Consider the following 22,084-nt stretch of genomic DNA (forward strand, 5'->3'; position numbering starts at 1 on the left):
CTTCATTACTCTTCCCGGGCCGGTGCAGCCATTCGAAATCAAACTCGCTGAGAAATTCTTGCCACCTCGCTTGCTTAGGGGATAGCTTCTTCTGAGTCTTGAAATAAGTGTTAGCCACGTTGTCGGTGACCACCACAAACTTGGTGTCCAAAAGATAGTGGCGCCATGCCTCAAGGCAATGCACAACCGCCACCATCTCTTTCTCATGAGTTGAATAACGAGTCTCAACATCTTTGAACTTCCTGATTTCGAATGCAACCGGATGCCTCTCCTGCATCAGCACCCCACCCAACGCTCGGTTGGATGCGTCGGTATGTACTTCAAAAGGCCTGTCAAAGTGTGGCAGTTGCAACACGGGCTCGGTCGCGACCGCGTGCTTCAGGGCTGTAAATGCGTCTTCACATCTGTCGGACCAGACCCACTCTCGGTCCTTCTTTAGAAAATCTGTAAGGGGCCCGGTCTTCTTGGAATAATCTTTAATGAACCTGCGATAATAGTTGGCAAGACCGAGGAAGGACCGCAGCTCGGTCGCTCGGCTCGGTCGTGGCCACTTCTCGATAGCAATAACCTTGGCTGGATCCATTCTGATTTCACCATGTCCGACAATATGCCCCAGAAAATTGATTTGCTCCAAACAGAACTCGCATTTGCCCTTGTTTATGTAGAGGTGGTGCTCTCGCAACTTCTCAAACACCCACTCCAAGTGACTATAGTGCTCCTCGGCCGAGGCACTATAGACCAAGATGTCATCAAGGTAGACAACAACACTCCGGTCTAACCTTTCATACAAGACATCATTCATCAGGTTGCAGAACGTGGCAGGTGCATTGGTGAGGCCGAAAGGCATAACTAGGAACTCATATGACCCATAGCGAGTCACACACGTAGTCTTGGCCACATCTTCGGTCGCCACCCTAACCTACTAGTACCCTGATCTCAAGTCTATCTTTGAATAGACCCGCGCCTGTGCTAGTTTATCAAATAAATCCAACACGTTAGGGATCGAGTATTTATTTTTTACTGTTACCTTGTTGAGGGCGCGGTAATCCACGCACATCCGTAAGGAGCCGTCCTGCTTCTTTTGGAATAGAATGGGAGACCCGTATGGTGCTTTACTGGGTCTGATCAGCCCACCTTCCAACAGCTCGGTCAGCTGCTTCCTCAATTCCACCAACTCTGATGGACCCATCCGATAGGGAGCTTTCGCCGGTATCACTGCCCCGGGCTCCAGCTCGGTTCTGTGGTCGATGTACCTCTTCGGAGGTAACACCTTATGTAACTTGGGCGGCATGATATCTTCATACTGCCCCATCAAATCTGCAACTCTACTCGGCACATCCGAGTAAACGTCGGGCTTCATCTCCACTAATGTCGCCACGTAAGTGCGCTCTCCACGCCTCAAGCCCTTCTTGAGCTGCATGGCAGATAGCATGGCCGCCTTCTTCTCCTTGGCCGCCTCATAGCGCCCGGCTATGAAGGATGGATTCTCTGGCACCGCAATGAAAATCCCTCCTAAGTGCGGCATAACCGCCACATGGGCCGCGGCTAGAAATTCGATTCCTAGGATGACGTCGAAGTCATCAAGGGGAATGGCCATGAATTCCACCCGACCCTTCCAAGACCCTATTTGTAACTCAGCCGTTGCCTGCCCCTTGACTGGCTGAGCTTCCGAATTCACCGCCTTCATCTTCGAGCGGTGTTGAGAAATCTCTAGCCCAAGCTTGCTGATCTCTCTGTCAGCAACAAAGTTATGGGTTGCACCGGTGTCAACCATAGCCATAACTTCCTTCCAATTGATCTTGATCTTCACGTACATCAGACCACGGGCTTTATGTGGCACATGGGCGCCGGCCTGCATTGCGCCTAACATCTGCAGCGGGTTCACCCTAGAAGGCACATCATCTTGTTCCTCCTCTTGACCCTGGATCGCACTAACTCTGCCGCGCTGCGGGCATTCCCGCATCAGGTGATCACCGTTGCACAGGTAGCATCCAGCTTGTCTTCGGGCCGGACCGGTTTTACTCCCTCGGTCCGACTCTGTTTTCTTTCGGTCATGACCGGTACTTTTGCCTCGGTTATGACTTGTCTTTCCCCCTAGTCCTCGGTCTCTACCTTGGACTTTGCCCTTCCCCTTGTCTCTGGTAGAGTGCTTACTTGGCTCGGCGCTGACTGCGCCAATTGTTCTGTAATCGGCCAACCGATCGGCCCCAGCTATGGCCGAAGGTAGGTCCTTCACATCCAACCTTCTTAGCTCGGTCTGGGCCCACGGTTGCAGTCCGGCTAGAAAGTTGAACAGCTTATCCTGCTCTGACATATCACGAATGTCCAGCATAAGGGAGCTGAAGCTCTTTACATACTCTCTTGTAGAACCAGTATGGCGTAGACGGCGGAGGGACTCGCGGGCTAGCTAAGAAGCATTCCCCGGGAGGAATTGCTCCTTCAGTTCTCGCTTCATCACATCCCAGGTGTCGATCTTGTCGCGCATCGCACTCGCATCATCTGAAAGGCGGGCTCTCCACTAAAGCTTGGCATCGCCTACTAGATACATGCTTGTTACCGACACCTTCTTATCTTCAGGGATCTTGGAGGTCTCGAAATAGACTTCCATATCCCAAAGGAAATTCTCTATCTCCTTAGCGCTCCTGGCTCCTACGAATGAACAGGGCTCGGGTACCTTAAATTTCGTCGAAGGAGCTGCTGCGTTCGGGGCATCCGAACCAGCCGCGCGCCTAAGCAATCGCACCTCGATCTCCAGCTCTTCTATCCGTGAGATGAGTGCGTTCTGCCTAGTAATCTGCTTCTGCTCTAACATGTCGCTCAAACGCCCAATGTTCTTCTGAGCAGTTTCCCATTGCGCCTTCAACTCGCCCACCTGTGCGAACAGGGAGGGCTCGTTTTCCTCTGCAGGCATGCCTAAGAGCTCCTCGAGCTCGGTCAGCCGCGTGTCTGTTTCTGCTTCGAAATCTTCTTGGACCGCACGGCTGCTGCTACTAGTCTTCTTCATTATTTTCTTTCGCCCAAAATATACGTCGCTGTGCTCTGATACCACTTGTAACGAAGGGTCTGTCTAACGCGGAAAAACACACCAAAATTCACAACTTTGGATAACCCTTGTCCGGCTCAGGTCTTCCTCGCAAGCACCTGATCAGCCAACTCTCTACTTAAGATTTTCGCCTAAGTAAACAAACTTCCCAGCAAAGATATATTTCCCCAAGAACGAACAGAATATAAAGAAGATAGAAAACAGCAAAGACAACACAATATTACGGCCGAAGCCAACCTTGGATCTTATTATTGATTCACACACAACCAATGAAAATACAAGGAACCCACGGGTAGGCACAATCCCTAGGCACAAGAGTCTCTCTCTAGTTCTTGAATAACTTGATTGATATCTTGATGGAATCCCTTAGGGTCGCCTCCTCTAGAGATATAAATAGGATAGAAAACGTGTACAACCAACTTTGCCTAAGTCTACGCTGAATAATTCATCTAAGACTTAGTCTACCGAAAATATAGGGACTTTGACCGGGCCTTCCCGAAATACTCGGTCTCGGCCAAGACTTCTTCCATCTTTGACTTAACGCTGCGCCTTTCTTCGGTCGCCCAGTGGATCGGGACATTATCGTTCCAAAACTGGCCCAAGGCCCAATCCCTGGTCGAGGCCTGACCCATGCACAATGATCTGACCCATGTTGAAACGCTTCGGTCCTCGGTCTTCTCTTTCCCCTCGGTCGGATGCGTCGGCCAGGCTACCTTCTCTCGGTCCCTGCTTCAGCCAGGCTACCTTCTCTCGGTCGCCTGCTCCTTCCTGCACACTTTTCCGCACCTATGCCAAGGCCCCACACGCGTGCCTTGGTATCTCCGGTCTGGTGCCCGAGCTCCACACTTAGCTCTTTTCTGGGCACCTCCTCTCGGTCCTGGCCTGCACTCAAGTTGGCCAGGGCGAGAGTCAGCAACTAGGGTTGTGACAGTTATATACATATAATAAAATGATTAATAATATACCTTACATTATATATTATATAATAAGTAAATGTAGGTGGATACTTTATTTGAGAAAAAATTAATTTGGGTGGTTAATTTATGCTGTTATAATAAAAAAAAAAAAATTTTTTGGGTTGTTGTTTAACATATTTTAATAATAAAAAAAACTCAAAATTACATGTTTAAAATAAGAGATTCAAAATTTGAATTGTTCTCCAATCAAAAAAATAATAATAATTTGACTAAAATTCAATTAGCTTACAAATATAAAAAAGGCAAGAGTACCTTTTTCCCATCATGATTCATGAACAACTGCATGTTGTATATTCATTATGTTAAACCCCTTTCCCTATTTTCCGTCCATATACATATTCTTTCTTTTGTATCTCTATTATTTGTCAACAAAAGAATCTATGTTTTACCAAATCTACCCCTCTCCTTAAATAACAATTCATTGTCACCGTCAGGTTAATTTAGTAATTAAACCAATTACCTGGATCAATATAAACTCCCACGTGTACCCATACCAAAATGATGAACAACAAGACAACAAGACAACGTTATAATTGATAACTGGTTCCAAATCGAAGAAGAGAGAAGAGAGAGAATTTGCCCGGAGCGGCACCATGAAATCCGACGCAGATTCTCTCATTCCTCTCCTTCCAAAGCTAAAATCAGAAACAGAGAAACCTGCGTCGGTTCTTGGTGCCGTTTTTAACGTTTCCACAAGCATAATCGGCGCAGGTATCATGTCTATCCCTGCAACAATGAAGGTCCTCGGAGTCATACCAGCTTTCCTCTCCATCGTAATCGTCGCATTATTAGTCGACATCTCCGTACAATTCATGCTTAGATTCACACATTCAGGTAATTCAAAAACATACGCTGGCTTAATGCGCGAATCCTTCGGTTGGCCAGGATCAATCGCGGTCCAGATTTGCGTTATGGTTGCAAATCTAGGTTGCTTAATCATTTATCTGATTATCATCGGTAAGAAAAGAATCAATCTTTACTTGTTTCAGAATTGTTCAATATCTGATTTGATTTCTTAATTCAGGAGACGTTTTGTGTGGAAATCAACCTGATGGAGTAACGCATTTAGGTTTGTTACAGGAATGGTTTGGTATTCAATGGTGGAATACTCGCGCGATTGCTTTGTTCTTGGTTGTTATCTTCATCATGCTTCCTTTAGTCCTAGTTCGTCGTGTTGGTTAGTTCTTTTTCTAAATTTGAATCAAAATTTGATTACTATTAACATAATTGAAAATTGATTTGATTATTGTTAATTTTCCAGAATCATTGAAGTTCAGTTCAGCTATATCAGTTTTCCTAGCAATAGTATTTGTATCCATATGTTTTATACTAGCAATCACCGGAATATTCGCCGGAAAAACGAAGAACCCTAGATTCTTCCCTGACATAAACGATCAATCATCTTTCTTCAACCTATTCACCGCAATGCCAGTCATAGTCACAGCCTTCACATTCCATTTCAACGTTCACGCAATCGGAGTCGAGTTTCCAAAACCATCTCAAATGACAACGGCAGTCAGAATCTCCCTCATTCTCTGCGCCGCCATATATTTTTCAGTCGGCATCTTCGGTTATCTTCTATTTGGAGATTCGATTTTACCAGACATACTTGTGAATTTCGATAAGGGTACTTCGGATTCAGAATTCGGTTCCTTGCTTGATGATACAGTTCGATTAAGCTATGCTTTACATCTCATGTTGGTGTTTCCTTTGCTGAATTTCTCGTTGAGGGCTAATATTGATGAACTCTTGTTCCCTAAAAAGACGGCAGCTTTAGTGACTGATAATCAGAGATTTATACCGATTACGATTGTTTTGCTGGGGATTACTTATGTATTGGCTATAATGATTCCGAACATATGGTATTTCTTTCAGTTTGTGGGTTCAACTGCTGCTGTTTCATTAGCATTCATCTTTCCTGGTGCAATTGCTTTAAGGTTAGTACATTACCATTCTTCTCCTCTATATATTTTCTCTTCTGAAACATAAACCCTAACCCTAAAAATGGATTAACAGAGATGTTCATGGTATATCAACAAGGAAGGACAAGATAATGGCTACTGTGATGATTGTTCTTGCTATAGTTACAAGTACAATTGCTATAGTTACAAATATTTTTAATATCTTTGGAAGCAAATTATGATAATTCTCTCTTTCTCTCTATTGGTAGATAATTCAATTTTGTAATCTATTGTGTTCATTGTGTATTATTTGTATAGTTTGATTTCCTTGTGTGAAAGGAATCTATTCATGTGTCATTGTATTTTTATGTATACTCTTCAATCTTCATTTTTTCCTCTCCATTGATGAAAACATGATATATGAGAATCAAATATACAATTGTTCAGTTTGATTAAGATCTATAATATGCCTTTATTTGGGTTTTAATTTTTGTTTTATATCATAGAATAAGTATGGTACTAATAATTTATTTATTTTTACTAAAATTTTATATTATTATAACGTTAAATTAGATTGGGAGAGGGAATTTGAGGGAGTGAATGATGTGGCGCAATTTGATTAACAAAAAAAATAACAAAATTTCTCTTTTTCCTCTCTCGCCTCACATTTTATCATTTTTCCAACCAGTGATGTAGTGACACATCATTCTCTCCCCCATTTCCTCCCTCAAATTCCCTCCCCTATCACTCCTCTAATTATATTATGAATAATATGACTCAAAGTTCAAACTACTTAAATCAATACAACAAAGTTTTAATGACTTAGTCTAAACAAAACTAAGTTGTTAAAATTGTCTTTGCGCAGGTACGTCTGAAGACGTATTCCTTCTATCAGACGTGTTATCTGAGCAAGCGCGAGCAGACATATAACTTCATCAGACGTGTAGTCTGAAAAAGTGCGCGAGTAGACGTCTAACTTCAATAGACGTACAGTCTGAAGAAGTGCGCGAGTAGACATCTAACTTCATCAAACGTGTAGTCTGAAGAAGTGTGCGAACAGACGTCTAACTTCATTAGACGTGCAGTGTGAAGAAATGCGCGAATAGACGTCTAATTTCATCAAACGTACAGTCTGAAGAAGTGTGCGAGCAGACGTCTAACTTCATCAAACGTACAGTCTGAAGAAGTGCGCGAGCAGACATCTAACTTCATCAGACGTGCAGACTGAAGCAGTGTGCGTCTAACTTCATCAGACGTGTAGTTTGAAGAAGTGAGCGAGCAGACGTCTAACTTCAACAGACGTGCAGTCTGTGTGCGAACAGACGTCTAACTTCATCAGACGTGTAGTCTGAAAAAGTGCGCGAGTATACGTCTAACTTCAACAGACGTACAGTCTGAAGAGGTGCGCGAGTAGACGTCTAACTTCATCAAACGTGTAGTCTGAAGAAGTGTGCGAAGAGACGTCTAACTTCATTAGACGTGTAGTCTGAAGAAGTGCGCGAGCAGACGTCTAACTTCATCAAACGTACAGTCTTATGAAATGCGCGAGCAGACGTCTAACTTCATCAAACATGCTGTTTGAAACAGTGCGCGAGCAGACGTTTAACTTCATTAGACGTGCAGTCTGAAGAAGTGCGCGAGCAGACGTCTAACTTCAACAGACGTACAGTCTCATGAAGTGCGTGAGCAGACTTCTAACTTCATCAGACGTGTAGTCTAAAAAAGTGCGCGAGTAGACGTCTAACTTCAACAGACGTACAGTCTGAAGAAGTGCACGAATAAAACGTCTAACTTCATCAAATGTGTAGTCTGAAGAAGTGTGCGAACAGACATCAAACTTCATTAGACGTACAGTCTAAAGAAGTGCACGAGTAGACGTCTAACTTCATCAATCGTGTAGTCTGAAGAAGTGTGCGAACAGAAGTGCGCGAGCAGACGTCTAACTTCATCAAACGTACAGTCTTAAGAAATGCGCGAGTAGACGTCTAACTTCATCAAACGTGCAGTTTGAAACAGTGCGCGAGCAGACGTCTAACTTCATCAGACGTGCATTCTGAAGAAGTGCGCGAGCAGACGTCTAACTTCAACAGACGTACAGTCTAATGAAGTACGCGAGCAAACTTCTAACTTCATCAGACGTGTAGTCTAAAAAAGTGCGCGAGTAGACGTCTAACTTCAACAGACGTACAGTCTGAAGAAGTGCACGAGTAGACGTCTAACTTCATTAGACGTACAGTCTAAAGAAGTGCGCGAGTAGACGTCTAACTTCATCAAACGTGTAGTCTGAAGAAGTGTGCGAACAGACGTCTAACTTCATTAGACGTGTAGTCTGAAGAAGTGCGCGAGCAGACGTCTAACTTCATTAAACGTACAGTCTTAAGAAATGCGCGAGCAGACGTCTAACTTCATCAAACGTGCAGTCTGAAACAGTGCGCGAGCAGACGTCTAACTTCATCAGACGTGCAGTCTGAAGAAGTGCGCGAGCAGATGTCTAACTTCAACAGACGTACAGTCTAATGAAGTGCGTGAGCAGACTTCTAACTTCATCAGACATGTAGTCTAAAAAAGTGCGCGAGTAGACGTCTAACTTCAACAGACGTACAGTCTACAGAAGTGCACGAGCAGACGTCTAACTTCATCAAACGTGTAGTCTGAAGAAGTGTGCGAACAGACATCTAACTTCATTAGACGTACAGTCTAAAGAAGTGTGCGAGTAGACATTTAACTTCATCAAACGTGTAGTTTGAAGAAGTGTGCGAACAGATGTCTAACTTCATTAGACGTGTAGTCTGAAGAAGTGCGCGAGCAGACGTCTAACTTTATCAAACATACAGTCTGAAGAAATGCGCGAGCAGATGCCTAACTTCATCATACTTGCAGTCTGAAATAGTGCACGAGCAGACGTCTAACTTCATCAGACATGTAGTCTGAAGAAGTGCACGAGCAGACGTCTATTTTCAACAGACGTGCAGTGTGATGAAATGCGCGAGTAGACGTCTAACTTCATCAGACGTGTAGTCTAAAGAAGTGTGCTAGCATCCGTATAGCTTCTACAAACGTGCAATCTGAAGAAGTGTGAGCAGATGCCTTGCTTCAGAAGCCGTCTGAAGAAGCGTTCGCTTATCTACTCAGCTTATCAACTTAGCAATCAGCAGTGTTTGTTATCAGTCGTCTGAAAAGACAGCTGAACACACTATAACTGCTTATCTGCCACGTACTCAAATATTTCGTCAGCCCATGTCTTGTACTATCCCGTACACCACGTTCCGACAAATATTCTCTAGTACAATTCGGTACGCCGCGATCCAACGAATATATATTCTTATGTACGTTCTCGTACACCTGACATACATCCAATGGATAGCTGACACATATTCAAGAAGAAGTTTCGACCGTTGCTACGAATTCAGTATAAAATGCAAGCAGAGTATAACGGAGAATCTCTCGATCAATCCTCAATTGCACGAATTAAGAATTCTTAAGCGTTGTGTCTACTCTTGCTCTAAAATAATTCCGTAATTCATCTACTCTCATTTCTGTGTGAAATTTCAGTATTGTAAGTTAAACAAAGGTTGTCTGTTCAACAGTGTTAGTTAAAAGTTTAGAAGCAGACAGTTGTGAAGTCTTGTATGTCTGACCGGGTTTGTGTAATGTTTAATACGAATCAAAGCCTTCTAGTGAAAAACCTTCTAGAAACAGAAGAAGGGGACGTTGAAATTTTATCTCCGAACATCCATAAAACTCCTTGTGTTATTTCATTTCCGCATCTTACAATCATTTATCTGTCATTTCAAATCGAGCAAGTATTTCCGCACTTGAAAGAGTTTGCGAAGATTTTTGAAGAATATAAACAGATTTTATTCTCTAACAGGAATAAAATTAAATCAAAAGTCAAGTTCAGCATAACAATTATCTTACCCTACCTGCTATTGTTGGTGCAGATCCTAACAAAGTGATTGAGAGTCATGTTTTTATATATATATATATATATATATATATATATATATTATATATATATATATATATTATATATATATATATATGTATATATATATGTATATTATATATATATATATATATGTTAGGGTGATTTTTAAATCATAAAATCAACATCCCGAACATGTTTGATCCAACTGAAATTTTTGAAAAATAATGTTTAAATTTCAGTTTTAAATTCTATTATAGAGCTTGATTGATGTTCTTGTTTTGGTTGTGTTCGACTATAAACATCATTTCAAAGTTGTTAGAACAAGAATTAGGCCGTGAGATGGCCTGAATCAAAAGTTCTCAATTCTTACCCTAGAAATCAAGTTGAGAAATTGGTCATTGTAGAGCTCGATTGAGCGGGTTTAGGGTTAGGTATTATGATCCCTATATCCATATAAGTTGTTTACAACTTACAAATCATGTTTAATGATCTGTATCAAAAGTTATAAACCTGCAATTCTTCATATCAAATGAAGAACACTCGGTCCTGTAGGACTGAGTTTCTTGAGTAGGGACCAAGAAAACTGACCGAGAAAACTAACCTAGGTCCGAGACCAATTACTGATACTCTTGAGTTAGGACTGAGACCAAAGAATGTTCTTGAGTCAAGACTGATACCTAGGACCGATGCTCTTGGCCTAGGACCGTGGAATCTGATCGAGTTTTCTAACTTAGGATCGAGTACTCCCTTTATCTTAGGACCGATTTTCTAACTTAGAACTGAGCCCCCTTTAGCCTAGGACCGATGATCCCTTAGTCTAGGACTGAAGACCTAGACCGGTAAACCTAACCTAGTACCGAGCCTCTCAAACCTAGGACCAAGCAGTCCGAGTTCAGGATCGAGCCTCCTGAACCCCAGGGCCGAGCCCTCCAAACCTATGGACTCATGCTCCCAAGCCCCGATCCAGACCACCCTCGGTCTAGACCAAGCCCATCCGGACCTAACCGACGAAAACGGACCCAAGCCCTAGGACTCCGATCCTAAGGCCTATTTGGTTCCACTTTTCAAAATCCAATGTTTTTTTTGTAATTTTGGGACCCCACCATTTTTAAATAATCCCGAAAAGTTAGAAAATGATTTCAAAATATTTTCGGGATATTTCCCAAACAAATATTTTGGCTAAGGCCCCGTTTGTAATTTATTTTTAAATTCTAATACTTTGCTAATATTTTTTCAGGTCTTGTACTTAAGCTTTGATAACGCAATCGTATGTACGCCCTTCTAAATAATTTTGTACAATTATTTACGTAATCTAAATTTATCTTTGTTTAGAACCCCAAATTACTAATTAAAGGAAATAAATGTTATAAATAAATCTTTTGATAGCCATAACTTTATAAAAAAAATATAAAACCATTTTCAACGGGCATGGAGGACATAGCGCGAAAGCCCTTTCTCGAGTGTAACCAAATAACGAACCTTTTATGAAAACTCTAGTATAAAGTACGTTTATATACGTACCTTTTAATGATTTTTCTAAAATCATTTGGCGACTCTGTTTCAAATAAATAGTCTTTGTTTAAATTAATCATATTTAGTTCATTTAAATCGGATTTCAAGTCAAGTCACAAATCCCCAAATTATTAAAATTGAATAAAATTAATTATTTTACAAATTTAATTTTTAAAAAGCTCCCAAGTACTATCAAAATCTTTTAAAATAATGTTTCATTTAAAAAAAGATTTATAGCATGTAAACCAAGGTTGAAACGCATCGAACCTCGAATCAACTCGGATCTCCCGTATTGCCACGTGTCATCTGACAAGTGCTAAGCTGCATGGTCATCTTCCGGGGTTACAGGTATAGAAGTTTGATATTTTCATTTAGAAAATAAATTTTGGTTTGAATTTGGGCTTGAAAATTTAATTTATGTTCAAACTTTCAAATCGAGAACTTTTAGGTAAATATTTGATTCGAACTTGAACTCAAATTTATAAACTCGTCCGAACTTGAGCTAATAAATACTTAATGGAGCATAACACAACTCATTTACATCCATAAACCCAAGATAATCATGAATTGTAAAAGAAAATATATATCTCACCATTAATTTTTCTTTAGTCATTTTAATTTTAGCAAAATTGTCATTTTTCCATTTAGAGCAATGGAGTGAAAAATGATTTTCCCAACTGCATTATCGTTATTAACTTTTTGACCTACAATTAATGCTCCTTGTATGCTAAAATAATTTTAGCAAAAAAATAATTAAGATGTAGAACCATAATATTATAAATATTTTTGGTCTTTAAATAGTTTAAAATTTAATAGAATTAATTTAACACATTTTGATTCAAGTTGTTAAATTGAATAAACTTGAACTTATTATAGAAGTTTGAGTAAATATAGTTTTATCTATAATCTCATATTCAATTCAATTTCTAATTTGAACTAAGACATAAATTAAAATCTTTTAAATTATTAGATTAAATATATGATTCTAAATAATCTTATATAAAAAATCATAATTGTGGGGACATAATAATGAGAAGAATTTTTTTTATATTTAAATTAAAAAAAAAACTTTATCTTTTAAAGCTATAAATTAAAATTTATGATTAATTATTTTTTTTAAAAGATATTTGTACTAAATTGAAAAGTAGCCATTTGTGTTTCATTTCCGAGAACCCTCTTCTTCTTCTTCTTCCTTGGTTCACATTGACGTAGTCATAGTTTTCACCATCTAAGAGAGAGAAGCGATCTCAAAACGGAGTGATGGCCGATCAGATTGCAAAAGGAGAAGAATTTGAGAGGAAGGCTGAGAAGAAGCTCACCGGCTGGGGACTCTTCAGCTCCAAGTATGAAGACGCCGCCGAATTGTTTGATAGAGCTGCCAATTCTTTCAAGCTAGCCAAATCATGTAAATTTCTTTTCATCTATTCTACACTCTTGATTCTTCATCGATTTAAATATATGCATATGGCAGATTTTAGATGTAGATAACAAATTCGTATAACTTTTCTCATTTGGAATATTCGTGTTTGAGCTATTTCGGATCCTGAATTAGGCATTTCAATAATACGATTGCAGATTGCGATTATCTTAGAGATCGAATTCATTGCATTTCTCATGTTGATCTGTAGTTGTACGATGAAATTAGCGATGTGAATACCTGCTAATTGCATGAACAATTCGGTCTACGATTTCTTCATGTAGACGAATCATTGTATGACTTACCTTGATCTGTATGGGAGAAGAACTGTAGATAACTATTGATTCATTGTTGTGGAATCTAAACCAGACAAGTGATTCTTAAACTTTATTTTTACAGGGGAAAAAGCTGGATTAGTGTATGTGAAGCTTGCGAATTGTCATTTAAAAGTAAGTGATTTATGAAATGTAGGAATTGTATTAACAAGTGGTTGCTGATTACAATGGATTTACATTCTTATCTATTGCTGCAATTGTGTTTACAGTCGGATAGCCAACATGAAGCAGCTACTGCTTTTGCGGATGCTGGTCATTCCTATAAGAAAATAAATTCCAAGGGTATGTATTTTGGCTTTCCTGCTTCATTCTTAAAAAGAATATCTGGATGCAATTATCTTGTCCAACGTTTTATTCCGTGCTGTTTAACTTAATTATTACTGGTGATTTGTTCTGCATGTGACCACCACTGCATAAACGCTTAAAATGCCAAAAACTAATGAATTCCACGACAATACAAAATCATCATCACCATCATCATCATCATCTTATTATCATTGTTTTGTTTTCTATGTAAATATTTCTAGATTTTTGTTATTCCCCAAAGCTTAATTACTAATGCAAACAATAGGCAAACCCTCAACACAATAGCTTTGATTTCAAAAGGCTCGTGCTTCAAATTGAAGAAGATAAAGAAATCATGACTCTCCTTTTCAACTTGTTAGTAAGTTGGTTAAGAACTTTAACTATAGATTTTCTTGGGAAACTTTTAACTATCGGTTAAGAGTGAGGAAAAGTAATGGAGACCTATGTCACTACTTAGGCGGTGTTTCATAACACAACTTATCATTTGATTTGAAAAATTAAGTGATTATTTGAAATAAGTCCATTTCATAAGTGTTACTTAAAACCACATAATTCTTCAGATTCAACTCAAATTAAGCTAAAAAAGTTCTTTATACTCATGGGAACCACAATTCAAGGCTCTTTCCCTCTTCGTCCCATGGACTGAAGTAAGAAAATTGAGATCTTCACAGCTTATCAGCTCCCCCAGAGAAGAAAACAATTGGATAACTGGTGCAGCCCTTCTTTTTTTGCTAGCTTGTATACTTGGGTTTTCTCCATAATCTTGCAAATCCTCATCATTTTCATTTCGCCAGTAGTTTATATTCAGTCCTCCACTTGAGAAGTTTTCAACTTGAAGTCCATAGAATCTGGGTTTCCCCCTTGCATCTTTTCAAAAAATAAATGCTTAGTTCCCTATATTTCAGTTTTCTAGCAAACTTTGGATGTAGTATCTTAGGACTCATTTAACACCTTTTCTTTTTTGTCTCGTGAAATTGAAACTTAGTGTCACCGGTTGATTCGGCATATTTTATGATTTCAGTTCAGATACTTCCTCCTCGTCAACTGTTAATATTTTTCTTTACGTGGATATGACAATCAATTTCTTTACGTGAATGCTCCAACAAGAGGCATAAAGATCAATGTAGACCTCGGCTCACTTGAACAATGAGTGATTTTCGGATCATTGCTTTCCCATTTGAGTTTTTACATCTTGTTGTCATTTTTGAGTAGTTTTGAGTTTTATTTTGCTTTGATCCATAACTTATGACAACTCCTGCCATAACTTCTACTGAAAGTCTGAAACTCTTGTTATAACTTCTACTGAAATGTTGTTTTCAACACACTTTTGCGATCTTCGCAAAAATGTGGATCTATGAAATGGTTTCATCCTTCCAAAAAACTATCAAATTTGAAAATATGTTACATAACCATGAATTTCTTATTTGTGACATAATGTTATTGACTTTCCTCTTTCAGAGTCTGTATCTTGCCTGGAGCAGTCTGTGAATTTGTTTATGGAGATGGGGAGGCTCAATATGGCAGCAAGATACTACAAGGTATTGTGTTTTCTTATGTAAGGCAACTTATAGAAGCTCATTTCCAGAAAGTCTTAGATCTTTTTTAATGAAAAAATGGATTAGTTGTGGTTATTTGGGTTAAATGACTAAAATATTATTCGTATTTATTCTAAAATGTTATTAAAAAAGAGTAAGGATTTTTTAGTTGATTATGTAAATGATTGATTGATAATGGGTTAAGGGGTTATTTGTAATGTGCAGGAAATTGCTGAAATTTATGAATCTGAACAAAACCTGGAGCAAGCTATTGTCTACTATGAAAGGGCTGCTGATCTTTTTCAAAGTGAAGATGTGTCTACTTCGGCAAATCAATGCAGGCAGAAAATTGCTCAGTTTGCTGCTCAATTAGAACAGTATGATCCTCTAATAAAATATAAATTATGATACTAAATTCATACAGCTAATTTGTCGATTAATGCATGTTCTTGAAGGATTTAGGCCCATCAAATGATATCTCTTCTGGAATCTTAATAATGACACGACATGTTTTGCATTTCATATATTTATCAACACTCTTGCCTTCTTACTGCTTTTTTGAATTTCTCTCTGACTAAGTTATGTTTTCAAAAGTGATCACATATGGATGTGGATCCACATCCAGATGAGATATCTAACAAAAAGAAAATGTTTCCATACAGGTTCAATAGTGTAAGCCACACAAATAAAAGATTCTTTAATTATGTGTTGAAAAATTTGATGAGTTTGCTCATACTAAATACTGCAGCCTAACACAAGTAAAAATTTATTTAGATTATCATTTTACACCCTCAATGGAATGTGCTAAACATATTTATTGTCAGTATCTTTTACTTAGCCTTTGTGTCCAGAGATCCAAACATATTATTAATATGATCTCCAACAGATATCAGAAATCAATTGAAATTTATGAAGATATTGCACGCCAATCCTTGAACAACAACTTGCTGAAGTATGGAGTTAAAGGACATCTTCTTAATGCTGGGATTTGCCAACTTTGTAAAGGGAAAGGAGAAACAGTTGCAATCAACAATGCACTAGAGCAATATCAGGTTCTGTACAAAGAATCTTTATCATAGTGATTATTATATATATTCTTGTATGCTTAATGGAATATATATTACATTGCACTGTTTTCAGGACCTCGATCCAACTTTTTCTGGGACGCGTGAGTACAGGTTATTGGCGGTATGTTTCACCTTAACCTGAAAATATTGGTACTTTCTGTGATATTATTGCTCATGGATCATTTGAAAATTTTCAAAATTGGTTGAAGAGAAGACTAGTTTGTTGTGGCCCCCATTTGGACACTTTTTTTTGTCAGATACCTTATCGGATTTAGATGAGAAACCATCAACAAATCTATAAATCTGTGTCTGATTATGTTTTGTTTCTATTAACTTCGATTCCCACTTAAAAACACTCTGATTGAATTGGGGTTTACTCCAAAATGAAAAAGCCTCTAAAGATGAAGAAATTGTGATGACAGGATTTGGCTGAAGCAATTGACGAAGAAGATATTGCAAAGTTTACAGACGCATTGAAGGAATACGACAGCATGACCCAACTGGTAATTTCATTTATATTCCTTGTGATTATATTACTAATTATCTTTACTTTGAGTGCTTAATTTGTTGAGTAGTAATAGTGGGATGAATGTTTAGAATTATAATGTTTTGATTTTTCAGGATGCTTGGAAAACAACACTTTTGTTGAGAGTGAAGGATATGCTGAAGGATAAGGAGCTCGAAGAGGACGATCTCACATAAAATTGCTACTTACTAGCTGGCTTTCCTTTTTACCGACGATGATAATTTGGTACTACTCTGGTTTGATTGGTTGTGTGATTTACTCTTTCTTTCATTTATAATACTACTATTTCTATCTACTCTACTTGATTTTGGGCCTCCAAAAATATCATGAGTGCATGCGTTTGTTAATTAATTTCGATACACATGATTAACCTTCTTAAACTTGTATTTATTTGATTAATTGGATAACGGTTTTTACTTTCCATACAGTCTTCTCTCGAAAGAGACCCGTGAGTATAGTATACTATGGAGGTTGTGTCGAAATCTAGATGTTGTGTTTCATTTTGGGCAGACTTGAATGAATGTGATAGTTGTATGTCATTGGTTTATGTTAATGATCTTCATGCTCAAAATGCACACAATCCTGATATCAAACTATTTCAAAAATAGTATTTTGGTTCTATTTTCAAAATTTGGTTTATATTTGATATTAAAGATTTTATTGAATTAGATTCAATTTTTTTAAGATGGAACGTGAATGGAGAAAAAGTGAGTTTTTTTTTTTATAACTTTTTAGATCAAATTGCGTATAATTAAAATAAGGTGAATACAAAAAATATGGTTCCAAGTTTGAGGTTTGAACATTAAAATTTTGAATCATTTGTGAATTTTTTTGATAACCGTCGTCCCCACCAATAAAGATCTATCTATAGGTTACTGTATTTGTTAAGAATAATAAAATTAGGCTAATTTTGCTAAAAGTATTTATTTAATAAAACATAAAATATAATCACTTTATTAAAAAAATTAATAATAATAATAATAATAATAATAATAATAATATAAGATATTTGTTAGTCCTAAATAGCTTAGTTTTGAAACCTGGTGGAAGGGACACCGGTAAATCAATTGCTTCCTGATTTTTAGATAACTATATTTTAACAAATCAAATTACAATTTTTGGATAACTATATTTTATATACATAAGAAACTAAATTTAAGTTATGACTTACAATGTCACTTTAAATCGTGTTTTTAGTTTAGAAAAAACGAAATTAGCTGATTCAGGTAGAATGTAGAGTTTGAGGGGAATGAAAGAGTTTATCATTCTCAATATTTAAAACTAGAAATCGATAATCTACCCAGATGGGTTTCATAATTGGACATTGAACCCTTTTCATATGATGGGAGTTGCCGGTGCGACTTTCGTCCTTGCTCGACTGGTGGATCTTGCAGGCAAGCTCCCTTCTACCTTTGCACTTGATGGTCAATCTCCGTCCGGCCCGAGGAAACCTTACCTTTTGGGATGTTTACGTCCCATAGAAACTGTCTACCTGAGACTGTCCTTTGCTCAGGTCCAAAAAAACGAGAAGATGAGGACTGAGAGAGTGATAAGTGAGAAAGAAAAGAAGTAATTTTATTTTAAAAAATAGGATAAACCGGCTGTGTTAACTTTGACTGTCGGATTTCTGGTCCAACCGACGGGTTGATTGCATTTCCAGTTTTTTCCTCCATCGAGACCAATTTGACGAACAATTTAACGGGTTTGCCGTTCCGCTTTCAAAACTATGCTAAACAGTGATTGAGTCATTTACTGATTATTATTCCATTTCCGTCAAAGGCCGAAGTGCTCCCCAAACAGGCCCTAAATGTAAAGCGAATAATTAGAGCAAAAACGTTCAAATGAAGAACCCTAAGTAAAAAGGAAAAACATTTCTAGATGACCTTCATATGTTCCTTTTCATGGGGAAATCACTTCCATCTACGAGCAGATTGAGCAAGATCTTCGCATCCGACGAGTTTACGAATCCAAAAGGCGTCAAGAATATAGCTCGAATTAGTAGGGTTACGCCGTCGCCTCAACCCGACAAATTGAGAGGAACCCGGTTGGAGTTGAAAAGAGAAATGGAGGAGGGTGCGAACTCCAATTCGAAGGACAGTATCCCAAATCGATTTCCGTTGGCAGTGGTAGTTTCCGAATGCGCTAAACGCTGGTTTATGGACACTCTTAAAGAAGCCAGAGCCGGCGATACTGCCATGCAAATGTTGGTGGGTCAGATGTATTCCAGCGGTTATGGAGTCCAGAAAGACGCTCGGAAGGTAAAGAAATTGGAATGCGCTCTAAATCAATGGAACTCCTCAACTTTAGTGTTGCAGAATCCCTTTTTGTTCAATATCATTCTTGGGATTATAAGCTAAACTTTCAAGAATTGATAATTTTGATTCTATTAAGATAGCTTGAGATAATTTATTTGTTAGATTTATAATCTGCTAGGTGAAAACTTGCCAAAAATAGCAATCACTTCATAACATTGAAGTAAGGTCGAATTCACAGAAGCTTATCTGATTCATAAACACACGATTTATGTGATGATCTAGCGGTTTAGGTTTTTCATGTCCTATTTGAATAACCCTTTTTAGATTTCTTGAGAATGTCTCCTCAACTTCCCTTTTGGCATGATGATGAGATGTGGAATGGGAATAGGTTTTTGTATGGGGTTGGAAACCTAACCCAAAGTTGCTCATTTACTATTTTGTTCATCATAAAACAGTAAATGACATCTGTGTCTATACATATATATGTTTCATAGTTACTGGTAGGGTTTGATTGGGCTTAAGTCTTTACTATGGTAACACATTATATACAATCAATTAAGATATTTATGTGTACCTACTTATTGAATTGATTCCAACTCTATTATGTTCTCTTCTCTAGGATTTCTGAAATAGTATGGCTGTGGTGTAAAATGAAAATAAGTTGCAAGAATTCTCGATTTTGGGTACATCTACATATTTCATGATCTCTGAAATTCAATTAAAGCTACCAAGTGATGGTATATTCCTTTGAACTTTGGCTTATGACATTTTTTACTACGATATCAGGGACGCGCTTGGATGGACGAGGCATGTAAAAACCAATCATTTGCTTGTGAAGTGAGTGATAAACCTCAAGGTATTCTTCTTGCTCTAAAGTTAGATTCGACGCTTTCAAAAGTTAAACTAAGATGGATAAAAAGCTTTTGTTTTATGGCCTTATCTTTCTTTTTTTGTTTTCTTGAGGTTGCAATGCTAGTGATTCAAAGGGAATAGATGATGTTCCAAAGGGAAGATAGAATATAGTTAACAAGCGTTATCACCAAGTATGTTGAACTTCTTCACACCTATATTTGTTTTCTTCTTGCAGCCCCATTTAAATTGGTTGTGTAGATATGCCTTAGTTATGGGTGTTCTTTGTTTGGATTTGTTTAGTTCTAGGCATAACTAATTGGGAAGAAAAAAAAAGTTGCTTTACCAATAAACATGGCATACAACTTTGGAAATGCTAATAAATGTGCTCAATTGTCTTCAATTCCGTTAATTTGATATTTTATGGTTCACATTAATAGGCCATTTTGGTTGAAAAGTTGTCCAGTTTAAATTTCGTTTGCCATTCAGGTCAAATGAAACTCTAATCTCACCCAACCTCTCTTTCTTTTACTACTCTGCTAATCAAAACCTATGCCATTTGATGATATTTGCGTCATGTTTTCTTATTGAAAAACCAGCAACTATGAAAATTGCCTTCCAATTGTATTGGATGACCATCACTAGATAACCTACCACTTTCTCCTCTAATTTCTAGAGGCAGATAGATTTGCGCCACTTCCTATTGAAAAAACCACCAACTTTGAAAGCTTGTGTTGTTTCAGTTTGTTAATTAATTCTTGAATTGGACGAACTGGATATAAAATAGGATAAGAGTTACAATCAAGGTTATTAGCAATACAAAATCGAGTTGCGCTAGCCTCCTTCGGGGCTTATTAACATGAAGTATCATGTTCGATTATCTGTAAAAGCACCTAATTTGTAGCGGGGTTCATTCTTTGCGTTATGTAGAAGACATTATTTTGAACTTCTTAAGGTTTAAGAGAGTTGTATTGTAATTAGTAAAAGAAGGAGATCAATAGCATTTCATATGTAAGGATGAATTGCAAGTTTCATTTTGAAGAGAAGATTAATTTTCGTCTTCTTTGTATTGCAGGGAATTTTTGGAAGTTGGTTGAGTATGATTTTGGTAATTTATCATTCCATACTTAAGAATGACTTGTATATATATATATATGCTTTGGATTTGTGATTAATGAGTATGTTCGAAATCTCTGTTTTTGTTTTCATCATTTCTCACTATAAATGGACAATTGTTTTAAAATATGATATATATTTTAATCGAATTCGGTGATTTCGAATTCGGTTCAAACCAAATATTAAACACCCGGTTAGAAACCCTAAAAAAAACATAAAAAAATCTCCAGTATATCACACCAACAGTTTCCAGATCTAAGTGAAATTTATGGATCTATATATACTTACGATAGGTGTTGTTCACTCGATTTAAGAAATCCTCAACAGCCTTGAATACCGGATTCAAGGTTGACGACGGAGCACTTTGGGATATTACTTCCATTGATGATCTACAAATGTCAATTCAAAGAGAGAGAGAGAAAGGATATTGTACAATAAATAAATAGACAGACTTAAGGGTTTTTTTGGAAAATAATTATTTTTTTATACTACAAAATATTTTTATAATCAAAACAGTTATAAATTACATACGAGTGATATAAGAGAAAATTTGAGTGAGGGAACGGTGAGGGAATGATATGTCAGTTAGGAGAAAAAGAAAAATTTTGTTATTTTTTTTTACTAATTAAATTGTACCACATCATTCTCTCAAATTCCCAGTCCAATCATTTCTCAAATGATTTAATAAAAAATAAGAATATTTCTTTTTTATTTATTTGTTTATAAAAGATAAGATAAGACCAATCTAATAAGATATTTTTTTTATCTAGTCATATATCTTTAATTATATTCATTTATCCAATAAAATATTTTCAATTCTCAATAAAACAAGTACTTTCTTTAAATAAAAGGTTTCATGACTCATGATAATAAAGTGTCATTAACTTGTAATTGTAATGTCAAATAAATGAAATGAATTAACAGTTATATTGAGGATCACAAGAAAAATATTAAAATCACATTTTTAAAATTCTCATGATATGGTATTCTAATGAAACCAATAAGTTAAACATTTGTACATATTTTATTTTATAAACAGAAATTTTTATAAATTAATATTCATGCTATTTTATCTATAAATGTTTAAAAAAATACATTCTCCACAATAAAATCAACCAAAAATATTTTATTTACATGAAAACAAAACTGAAAAATGAGACAATACAAATTATAAAAACAAATTAACGTGACGTGAATATATATATATATATTATAGTAATTCAACGCAATAAATCTATCAAAGGTCATCTATTATTCGGAATTGTAATGCATATTTGCATAATGTGTGCTTGTTATATTTCCTATCTGATTAAAACA

General features: G+C 37.2%; 3 protein-coding genes across 3 annotated transcripts; all 3 read left to right on the forward strand.

The window, feature by feature from the left end:
- Positions 1-4,542: 4,542 nt before the first annotated feature.
- LOC124938465 (amino acid transporter AVT6C-like) lies at positions 4,543-6,375 on the forward strand. Its single transcript, XM_047478912.1, has 4 exons — positions 4,543-4,977; positions 5,045-5,197; positions 5,282-5,957; positions 6,037-6,375. Exons 1-4 carry the CDS (start codon positions 4,614-4,616, stop codon positions 6,161-6,163), a joined length of 1,320 nt encoding a protein of 439 aa, XP_047334868.1. The 5' UTR covers positions 4,543-4,613; the 3' UTR covers positions 6,164-6,375.
- Positions 6,376-12,517: 6,142 nt separating this feature from the next.
- LOC124919857 (alpha-soluble NSF attachment protein-like) lies at positions 12,518-16,968 on the forward strand. The gene is made up of 9 exons (XM_047460217.1): positions 12,518-12,766; positions 13,178-13,227; positions 13,323-13,395; positions 14,878-14,957; positions 15,180-15,331; positions 15,841-16,006; positions 16,095-16,142; positions 16,444-16,524; positions 16,643-16,968. Exons 1-9 carry the CDS (start codon positions 12,622-12,624, stop codon positions 16,721-16,723), a joined length of 876 nt encoding a protein of 291 aa, XP_047316173.1. The 5' UTR covers positions 12,518-12,621; the 3' UTR covers positions 16,724-16,968.
- Positions 16,969-18,349: 1,381 nt separating this feature from the next.
- LOC124938498 lies at positions 18,350-20,843 on the forward strand. The gene is made up of 4 exons (XM_047478943.1): positions 18,350-18,805; positions 19,589-19,658; positions 19,766-19,845; positions 20,727-20,843. The coding sequence occupies exons 1-3, from the start codon at positions 18,437-18,439 to the stop codon at positions 19,816-19,818; spliced, it is 492 nt and encodes a 163-aa protein (XP_047334899.1). The 5' UTR covers positions 18,350-18,436; the 3' UTR covers positions 19,819-19,845; positions 20,727-20,843.
- The last annotated feature ends 1,241 nt before the right edge of the window (positions 20,844-22,084 follow it).

The sequence above is a fragment of the Impatiens glandulifera genome, chromosome 1, assembly GCF_907164915.1.
Source record: "Impatiens glandulifera chromosome 1, dImpGla2.1, whole genome shotgun sequence".
In the NCBI taxonomy this organism is placed as follows: domain Eukaryota; kingdom Viridiplantae; phylum Streptophyta; class Magnoliopsida; order Ericales; family Balsaminaceae; genus Impatiens; species Impatiens glandulifera.

Excerpts from the sequence above, each read along its gene's own strand:
- LOC124938465 (XM_047478912.1), top strand. The coding sequence starts at position 4,614 with ATGAAATCCGACGCAGATTCTCTCATTCCTCTCCTTCCAAAGCTAAAA. Across the intron at positions 4,978-5,044 it reads CATTTATCTGATTATCATCG|GAGACGTTTTGTGTGGAAAT; the intron begins GTAAGAAAAGAA and ends TTCTTAATTCAG. Across the intron at positions 5,958-6,036 it reads CCTGGTGCAATTGCTTTAAG|AGATGTTCATGGTATATCAA; the intron begins GTTAGTACATTA and ends ATGGATTAACAG.
- LOC124919857 (XM_047460217.1), top strand. The coding sequence starts at position 12,622 with ATGGCCGATCAGATTGCAAAAGGAGAAGAATTTGAGAGGAAGGCTGAG. Across the intron at positions 15,332-15,840 it reads TTTGCTGCTCAATTAGAACA|ATATCAGAAATCAATTGAAA; the intron begins GTATGATCCTCT and ends GATCTCCAACAG. Across the intron at positions 16,007-16,094 it reads ATGCACTAGAGCAATATCAG|GACCTCGATCCAACTTTTTC; the intron begins GTTCTGTACAAA and ends CACTGTTTTCAG.
- LOC124938498 (XM_047478943.1), top strand. The coding sequence starts at position 18,437 with ATGTTCCTTTTCATGGGGAAATCACTTCCATCTACGAGCAGATTGAGC. Across the intron at positions 18,806-19,588 it reads TCCAGAAAGACGCTCGGAAG|GGACGCGCTTGGATGGACGA; the intron begins GTAAAGAAATTG and ends CTACGATATCAG. Across the intron at positions 19,659-19,765 it reads AGTGAGTGATAAACCTCAAG|GTTGCAATGCTAGTGATTCA; the intron begins GTATTCTTCTTG and ends TGTTTTCTTGAG.